The 10,072-nt window shown below is 20.4% G+C and overlaps 3 protein-coding genes across 3 annotated transcripts; all 3 read right to left on the reverse strand.

The window, feature by feature from the left end:
- Positions 1-588: 588 nt before the first annotated feature.
- Positions 589-1,744, reverse strand: PY17X_0201151 (uncharacterized protein; the record flags this gene model as incomplete). Its single annotated transcript, XM_719115.2, has 3 exons — positions 589-654; positions 745-1,608; positions 1,730-1,744. The coding sequence occupies 3 exons, from the start codon at positions 1,742-1,744 to the stop codon at positions 589-591; spliced, it is 945 nt and encodes a 314-aa protein (XP_724208.2).
- A 2,451-nt stretch (positions 1,745-4,195) lies between these two features.
- PY17X_0201200 (PIR protein) lies at positions 4,196-5,357 on the reverse strand (the record flags this gene model as incomplete). Its single annotated transcript, XM_022957906.1, has 3 exons — positions 4,196-4,258; positions 4,349-5,206; positions 5,343-5,357. The coding sequence occupies 3 exons, from the start codon at positions 5,355-5,357 to the stop codon at positions 4,196-4,198; spliced, it is 936 nt and encodes a 311-aa protein (XP_022811318.1).
- A 2,444-nt stretch (positions 5,358-7,801) lies between these two features.
- On the reverse strand, positions 7,802-8,970 carry PY17X_0201300 (PIR protein; the record flags this gene model as incomplete). The annotated part of the gene is made up of 3 exons (XM_022957908.1): positions 7,802-7,864; positions 7,969-8,739; positions 8,956-8,970. 3 exons carry the CDS (start codon positions 8,968-8,970, stop codon positions 7,802-7,804), a joined length of 849 nt encoding a protein of 282 aa, XP_022811319.1.
- Between the last annotated feature and the right edge of the window lie 1,102 nt (positions 8,971-10,072).

Genomic DNA, 10,072 nt, shown 5'->3' on the forward strand with positions numbered 1-10,072 from the left:
ATTCCATGCATCTATATTTTATGAATATCTATTATTACAGTTATGTTGACGTAATATAATTTAAACTAAAATAAATATGATACAAATAATAACTTTTACTAAATAAAATGTTTTATCAAATAAAGAAACATTGCGTTATGAAATATTCGATATAACCGCAGATTAACAAATTTTATATAATAGACAATTATGATGTTGAATAATACGAATTAATATATCCAATATAGACATTTTTTTAATCATATTAAATCGGAATGAACACTCAATTATATATATTGTAATTTATGAAAAAATGTTATGTGCTCCCTTTCATATTGGTGGCAGTACTCCTTTTTTTGGTTTCATATTTAAACTTCACCTCGTGATTAAACATACGGGATGGTACATATATTTAATTAGTGTTCAACTTATAAAAAATTAAATACAATATAATAATTATCCCTACCCTAATATGGGTCCCACAACATAAAAACTATATAAAAATTATGAAACATTTTTGATAAAAATTTGTTATTTTCAAATATAAAAATATCTTAAAGTATAATGATCATTATTATCAGGGGCATATATTAATGATCAGTTTCTTCTTTACTTTTTTAGCTTTTCTCTTAAATGTTGTTTTTGAGATCGTTTCCGAAATCCAAATAACGAATACTAATATAAAAAATTAAAAAAATGTACGATTTTTTTGTTAAAGTTTGCAAATATATAATGAAAATAATTTTTAAATATCTTATTATTTACCTTATAAGAAACTCCCAATAAAATTGATGCTGCAACAAATATAATTCCAATTGTAATTAGTGTATTTTTTGTCACTGGACATTCTGTCACTGGACTTTCTGTCACTGGACTTTCTGTCACTGGACAATTTGTCACTGGACAATTTATCACTGGACAATTTATCACTGGACAATTTGTCATTGGACTTTTTGTCACTGGACTTCGTAAACAAGCTTCAACAAATTCGTTATCACTACATACTTTTTTATATTTCTCTTTAAATTTGTCATAATCTTTTGATAAACTAGACAATAGTTGTAAATAAGAACTTCCTTTATTAATATCTAAACCATTTTTAAGTTTTTCATATTTTTCATAAAATTCTCCAACACTTTTTAAACATATATTGCGTTTGCCTTTGTTTTTACCAAGTTCATTATCCATCTTACATAATAATTTAAATACTTCATAAAAATTAAATATATCTTTAATATCGATATTCATCGATTCTATTTTGTTTTCTATAATATCCTTTTTAATCTTATTATTATCACCAAATATTTTCTGATTATAATGATTATTTGTTTCTATATGCTTAGTATAAAAATCGCTTAATGTGGTGGTTCCATATTCTGTTTTTTGATTCAGTTTGTGACCTAACCATAAAATAGCGTATTCAGCAATTTTATCACTATCTAAATTCTCATCAACACCCTCAACATTAAAGAAAGCTAGAAATGCTATAAAAGCAGAACTAATTTTTTTGTCATCATTATCACATTTTTGGTTAGGACAATGCATTTCGGTATGACTTCCTGTGAACTTATAATTTTGAGAATTCGGATCGAAGACAAGACCACGATCTATCACGTCAATTACATCATACTACGAATATATTTTACGAATTAAACAAAAGAATGTATTAATATAAATGTTACTAAAATGAAAATTAATATAATTTATAGTTAATGCAACATCCAAATAATGTAAGAAAAAGGATATATACCAGATAAACAGGCATTATAATGAAATTCCGTTATAATTTGGAGATTATGTGGGATGGTGTTATTTATATATATTGTATAAAATATATGTTGTATTTATTTAAGCTCTTTACATAGAAATTGTCTTTCGTTAAATGTATTATTCTTAATTTGAATTTCATATTAAATAATAATACATTAGTATTACTAAAATCATATTATACTTATTTTATGACATTTAGCTAAATTACCTTAAATAAAGGGTTGCTTAATACATTTTATACAAAAAATACTATTCTTACTAACATTTGGTATAACTTTATTGTAAAAATGGATATAATTTTATAAAGAATTTAAAAAATATATACTTATACATATGCTTTAATATAAAACGTAAACAACGCCCTAAAACTTAAATACTGTATAAATTTAAAAATAAACAAGTATTATTATTATTATTATTATACTTAAAACCATATAAATAATAATTTTTTAAAATATATTAAATATTTATATACTTGTTTCTTATAATATATAATATAGTTTTTTCTAAAATTATAGTATTTTAAAGTTATATGCTCCATTTTCTATCCAAATTACATGATTTTAATATTACTTTTAATTAATATATATACATTCCAATTATATTTTAATATTTTAAATAAATTTATTTTTATTCCTGCATATTCTAATTTATAAGTACTCTTTATTAGGTAATTTTATAATATATTTTCCCACCTTTTCCATTTTTTAAAACAATAATTAGCACTGAACCCGTATTTATAATCTTAAATAATTCTTTGAATGTAGATTGTTTTTAAAATCATACTTAGTAAATATTAAATATTAACACATAAATAAGTATTTATCCAAATTTTAAAGTATAATATAAAACAATGTTTAATTAGGTTGTTATATTCCCCTTTATGAGAAGAGAGATAAGATATATTGCTCTTTTAATATATAAATTTAAATAAATATTCGCTAAATGTTTTGCACTACTCATTCTTATATTATATATTTATTGTTATAGTTATTAATGTATATACATTCAAATACTTTATTAAAAGTTCTATATTTTATTAATTATATGGTAAAATAATGCTATTTAAGATTAAAAAATGATGATTGATTAAACAATGTTAATATAATATGTATTATTGAAATGGAATTTGAGATTAATTGAGTCTTTAACCCTTTATTTATCCAGTTTTTTAAAATATTAAACCACAAATCCTAAATTGAATCTTTAACAAATATATAACATTGATACCTTTATAATGTATTATTATGTGCCTTTCCGATAATATTAATGTTTAATTATATTAATTTTCCACAGAAAACAATATTTCAATATTAGTTACTAGTAGATTAATTTATTATATTATATTTATAGGGGTATAATAATAATGTTATTCTATATATATATTATTTATAATTATTAGTACAAACTATAACATTATATTTTATTAATATACTTATATTTTATTTTTTAGCAATTTTAAATGTAATATATTTATACTTCAAAATTATAAAGCTTAAAATAAATAGTGATTAATCTAATATTATACATTTATAGTAAATAAATTAATGTATATATAAGTATCTCTATTGTTTGAATTTAAAACTTTAGCATAAAATTATAATATATATAATCGAAAGTTAAAAGGACAGTATGCCTATATCTATAATGTAATTTTTTATTAATATGTATATTTTTATTGTATTATTAAAAATGTTAGATGCATAAAACATCTTTTATAGATATCGTTGTGTTATCGAACCTCGATCGATATTTTATGAATCTATATTTTAACTACCTATTATATATTGGTAATATGTTTAATTAACAATAAAATATATTCATTAACCTGAAGGTATATTATAATGTAGATGAATATTCAAAATGAATTTTATTATAATTCATACCCAACTTAATATATAATGTTATTATTAAAGTTATGTTGGGGTAATATAATTTAATTTAAAACAAATATGATACAAATAATAAGTTTTACTAAATAAAATTTTTATTAAATAAAGAAACATATTATGATATACATAATTCATTATAATTATGATTAACAATCTTTATATAATAAATAATTATGATATATCATAATATGAATTCATATATAATCAATATCTATATTAATATATACAATATAGACATTTTATTTTAATCATATTAAATTGACATGAACACTAAATTATATATATTATAACTTATGAAAAAATGTTATGTAGGCCTTTTCATATTAATGGCAATATTCCTTTGGGGGTTACATATTTTGAACTTCATCTTGTGATTTGTTCAAACTATACAAAATTAAATAAAGACATAATATTTAACTCTAACCCGAATATGGGTTCTACAACATAAAAACTATATAAAAATTATGCAAAAATTACTTCCCAATAGACAGCTTCTTAATATATATTAATCATTATTAATATTCGAATCATATATTAATTGTCCATTTTCTTCTTTATTTTTTTAGTTTTTCTCTTAAATGTTTTTGAGAGCGTTTCCGAAATCCAAATAACGAATACTAATATAAAAATGGTAAACATATTATATATTTTTGGATAATCGCATATAAGTAATCACGAAAATGATTTTTTAATTCCTTATTATTTACCTTATAAAAAATTCCCAATAATATTGGTATTGCAACAATTATCGATAAAACTGGAATTAATTTGTTTTTTATCGACGAACTTGATGATGTAACATCAGAAATTTTTTCAGAAAGTTCAGAATTTTGTTTTTTTTTTATCGATGAAAGAGGTGGAAAACCTTTACAATTAACACCATTGCTAATACAATAATTTTTAAAATTATCATAATCAGTTGATAAAGTAGACAATATTTGTCTATATGAACTATCTCCACTTATAGAATCATCATTAAGTTTTTCGTATTTTTCAACAAAATTTTTAGCATCAATCAAATATTTCGTGCAATTGGGGCTGTTTGCATCAATTTCAGTATACATATTGCATAATGATTTAAATGCATCATAAAATTTAGGGATATATTCAAAATTAATATTCACAAAATCCTTTCTTTTATCTATGATTTCCTTAAAATTATTATATCCAGTTTTTTCTTTTAATGTATGATTACAATCATTATTATTTTTTTTACAATTAGTATAATGCGTATTAGTTTCTATATATTTAGTATAAAAATCATTTAGGTTTTTGATTTCGCCATCTTTCTTTAGGTTTACCATATAATTTAACCATATAATAATGTATATAATAAACACTTTAAGTTGTTCATTACTTAAATCATTAATCCTATTAACAATGTTTTGCTCGAACAACCATAGACATCCACCATTTATTTTATCGAGATCAGTCTTACATCCTGTTTCCTCTGATTCTCCATTAGAGCAATAATTCTTAATATTCCCTAAACTATGAATATCATTCTTTGTAGATTTGTTTAATTCGTCGGGGAAATAATTTCTCAATTTATCAAACCTTAGACACTAAGAAAACATTTAAAAAAGTATAATACAAATATATGTTAATGAAACTTTTATAAATAAAATTTAATGAATTTTATAGGTAATATAACATCGAAAAATATAAGAAAAAGCAAATTTTATTAAAAAATGCATATACCAGGATATGATCCATTGTAATTTTATTTTATTTGTAATATGCATATTATGTAACATCATATTTTATATATTCTACGCTTAATAAATGACAAAATAATTGAATTTTAATATAAAATTATCTGTGATTATACATTTTATTATCATTTTTAATATTAATTTAAAGATAATATGGAACAATATAATATATTTATGGTAAAATAAATTTCCTTATTTTGGGGGTACTTAATACATTTTTTATCATATGTATATATAACACAATCTATGCATAAATTGTTATTCTTAATATCTTTCAGTATAATTTTATAATAAAATTAAAATAGGATTATAATGAATTAAAAATATATCGTCTTATACATATGCCCTGATATAGAAAATAAACAACGTCATATCTATTGTTTTAATAAGTAGTAACCCAAAAGTAATCTACTGCACAAATCGAAACAATTAAGAAATCCATTATTACTATAATATTAAAAGTATATAAATAGTTATTTAATAAGATAAATTAATTTTTTATATACTTGTTTCTTATAACATATAATACAGACTTTTCTAAAATTATAACATTTACAAAATAAGTTGCATTGTTCATTTTTTTAATTGCATATACATAAATTTGTATTGTTTTATTTAATATATATTCATTCGAATTATATTTAACATTTTCAATAACTTTATTTTTATTCCTATATACTTCAATTTAAAAACATTTTTTATTGGGTAATTTTATAATACATTTTGCATATTTTCCACTGTTAAAATACAAATTAGCACTGTACCCGTATTTATAAGATTAAATAAGTCTTTGAATGCATATTTTTTTAAAAATAATACTTAGTAAATATTAGCATATAAATACCTTTGATGAAATTTTAAAGTATAATAGAAAACTATGTTTAATTAGGTTGCTATATTGGCCTTTAAGAGGAGAGAGATAAGATATATTTGCTCTTTTAATATATAAATTTAGATAAATATTTTCTAAATGTTCTGCATTCAATTTTATATATTTATTGCTATAGTTATCAATGTATATAAATTCAAATAATTTATTAAGAATTATATATTTTATTAATTATATGGTAAAACAACGACAATATAATATGCGTTAATATGGAATGATAAAATGAAGTTTAACATGAATTGAGTCTTTAACAATTTCTCTATTTATCCAATTTTTAGAATATAAAACTACAAATCCCAAGTTGTATCTTTAACAAATATACAAAAATGGTGCATTTATAATATATTATTATGTGTCTTTTCGATAAAATTAATATTTAATTATATGAAGTTCCCACAATAAAATAATATTTCAATATTAATTATTAGTATTTTATTAGATTATATGCATAAGCATATAATAATAACATTAAATTTACATACCAAGTTTTTTATAAGTATTATAACAAAATATAACATAAAATTTTATTATATACTTATATTTTTTTTTTAACTATTTAAATATATGTTTCCAATTTATATATACCTCAAAACTATAAACCTTAAAAATTAATAGTGATTAATCTAATATTATACCTTTATGGGAAATAAATTAAATTATACAGAACTATTTCTATAATTTGAATTTAAAATATTAGCATAAAATTAACTAAATACAATTGAAAAATAAAAGGATAGTATACATATTTTTATAATGTAATTTTTTATTATTATGCATATTTTTATTGTATTATTAAAAATGTTAGTTACATATTAATATTTTATAGACAATGTTATATTGTCGAATCTCGATCGGTATTTTATGAATCTATATTTTATGATTATTATACATTGGTAATATATTTAATTAATGTTAAAAACACATGTTAATCCGAATATATATTGTAATGTAGGCAATTGTTCCAAATGAATCATCATATAATTGATACCCAATGTCATATATAATACTATTATTACAGTTCAGTTGGCGTAATATAATTTAAATTAAAACAAATATGATACAAATAATAAGTTTATTAAATAAAATTTTTCATCAAATAAATAAATATATTGCGTATTATGATATGCATAATTCAATATAGCTCCGGGTTAACAAGTCTTATATAATAAATAATTATGATATATCATAATATGAATTAATATATGCAATATAGACATTTTTTTTAACCATATTAAATCGATATGAACACTAAATTATATATATTATAATTTATGAAAAAATGTTATGTGACCCTTTTTTGGTTGCATATTTAGGCTTCAGCTCTATATTAAAAATCCAAGATAGTACATATATTTAATTAGCGTTCAAATTATAAAAAATTAAATAAATATATAATACTTAATCCTAACCCGAATATGGGTTCCACGAAGACAACCCTAACCCACAACATAAAAACAATATAAAAACTATGATCATAAATTACTTCAAATAGATAGTTTCTTAAAATATATTAATCGTCATACTCATAATAATTTATTAATGATCCATTTTCTTCTTTATTTTTTTAGCTTTCCTCTTAAATGTTTTTGAGATCGTTTCCGAAATCCAAATAATGAATACTAATATAAAATGTTAAGAAACGTATTATTTTTTTGTTAACGTTTACATATATATAATTAAAATAATATTTAAATGTAATATTTTTTAATTCCTTATTATTCACCTTATAAGAAATTCCAAAAAAAATTGATATTGCAACAAATATCGATACAACTGGAATTAATTTGCTTACTATCGACGAACTTGATGATCTAATATCATAATTTTGTGCAGAGTTAGTTGCAGATTTTTGTTCAAATTTTTGTTCAGAAAATTCTCCAGGAATTTTTATAGTATCTTTCGGTGTGTTTATCTCTGGAAGTGTTGGAAAATTGCTTCCTTGAGCATCTTTACATATATTTTTTAAATGATCATAATCATTAGATAGTGTAGACAATAATTTATAATATGGACTACCTTTAGTAATATCAGAATAGTTATTAAGTTCATTATATTCTTCAAAAAATTGATTAGCTTTATCCGAAATTTTTTTGCAATTTGACGTGTTTCCACCAAATGTAGAATACATTTCACATAATGATTTAAATGCTTTATAAAAATTAGATATAATATTATTATTCATATCCAACAAATCCTTTTTTTGATCTATGATTTTCTTATAACATTTATATTCACGAACACCTTCTATTTTTTTAATATAATGCGTATTTTTTTCTATATGATCAATATAGAAGTCGTTTAATTTATTGATTCCGTTATCTTTTTTTAGGCTTAACATATAACTTAACCATATAATAATGTAATAAACAACATCGATGTTATTGTTTGAATTATCTTTAAACGCATTATAATCCACAAATAATGCATTAAACAAATATAAACATCCAGCATTAATTTTATCGAACTCAGTTGCACAATTATTATTAGTACAATACTTTTTTAAATTTTGATGATTATATAAAAATTGATAGTTTCCATCATCTCCCAATTCATCGGGAATATATATCCATAAAGAATTGAACCATTGTCACTAAAAAAATATTTAAAAACAATAAAAACGCGAATTATTAAAATAAAGTTTAATGATATTTATATGTAATACAATATAAAAAAATTTAAAGGAAACTATTATTATTAAAAAATGATATACCACTTTCTTATTCATTATAATGGAGTTTTATTTTTGATTTGTAAATTGAGTAAAATCATTCTGTTTTATATATGCTGCTCCCAATATGTGATCCAAATACTTTAATCCTATATATAACAACTGCCTGTAGTTAAATATATTATAAGTTTTTCAATAATGAAATTAATATAAGATAATAAAACAATATTATTACTAAAGAAAAGTTACATTCCTTTTTATGATAATTAGCTAAATTACCTTAAATAGAGGGTTGCTTAATACATTTTTGATTAAATATAGATATGCTGCATTTATACAAAAAAATGGCATTCTTACTAACATCTGGAATAATTTTACTATAAAAATGGATATACTTTTATTATGAATTTAAAAAATATATACTTATATTTATGGTTCATCGTATGAATAAAACAACGCCATATCTTTTGTTTTAATAAATAGTCCCCCAAAAATAATATACTGCAAAAATAGAAACAATTAAAAAACCCATCATTACTATAATTATTAAAAGTATATAAATAGTTATTTAATAAGATAGATTAATTTTTTATATACTTGTTTCTTATAATATATAATATAGACTTTTCTAAAATTATAGCATTTATAAAATAAGTTACATTGTTCACCTTTTTAATTGCATATACATAAATTTATATTGTTTTAATGAAAGAAAATAAATTCACAATCCATTTTAATGAATCCAATAACTTTATTTTTATTCCTACATATTCCAATTTATAAGTATTCTTTATTGGGTAATTTTATAATATATTTTGCCATTCTTTCCATTCTTTAAAACAACAATTAGCAATGAACCCGTGTCTATTATGCTATTTAAATGTGAATTGTTTTAAAATAATACATAGTAAATATTAATACATAAATAACTATTGATGCAAATTTTAAAGTATAATAGAAAAATATGTTTAAGTTGTCATATTGTCCTTTAAGAGGAGAGAGATAAGATATATTTACTCTTTTAATATATAAATTTAAATAAATATTTGCTAAATGTTATGAATTGTTCATTTTTTCCTATAGATTATACTGCTAGAATTATCAATGTATATACAATCAAATAATTTATTAAAAATTCTATATTTTATTAATTCTATGA

Source organism: Plasmodium yoelii (assembly GCF_900002385.2).
Source record: "Plasmodium yoelii strain 17X genome assembly, chromosome: 2".
Classification (NCBI taxonomy): Eukaryota; Apicomplexa; class Aconoidasida; order Haemosporida; family Plasmodiidae; genus Plasmodium; species Plasmodium yoelii.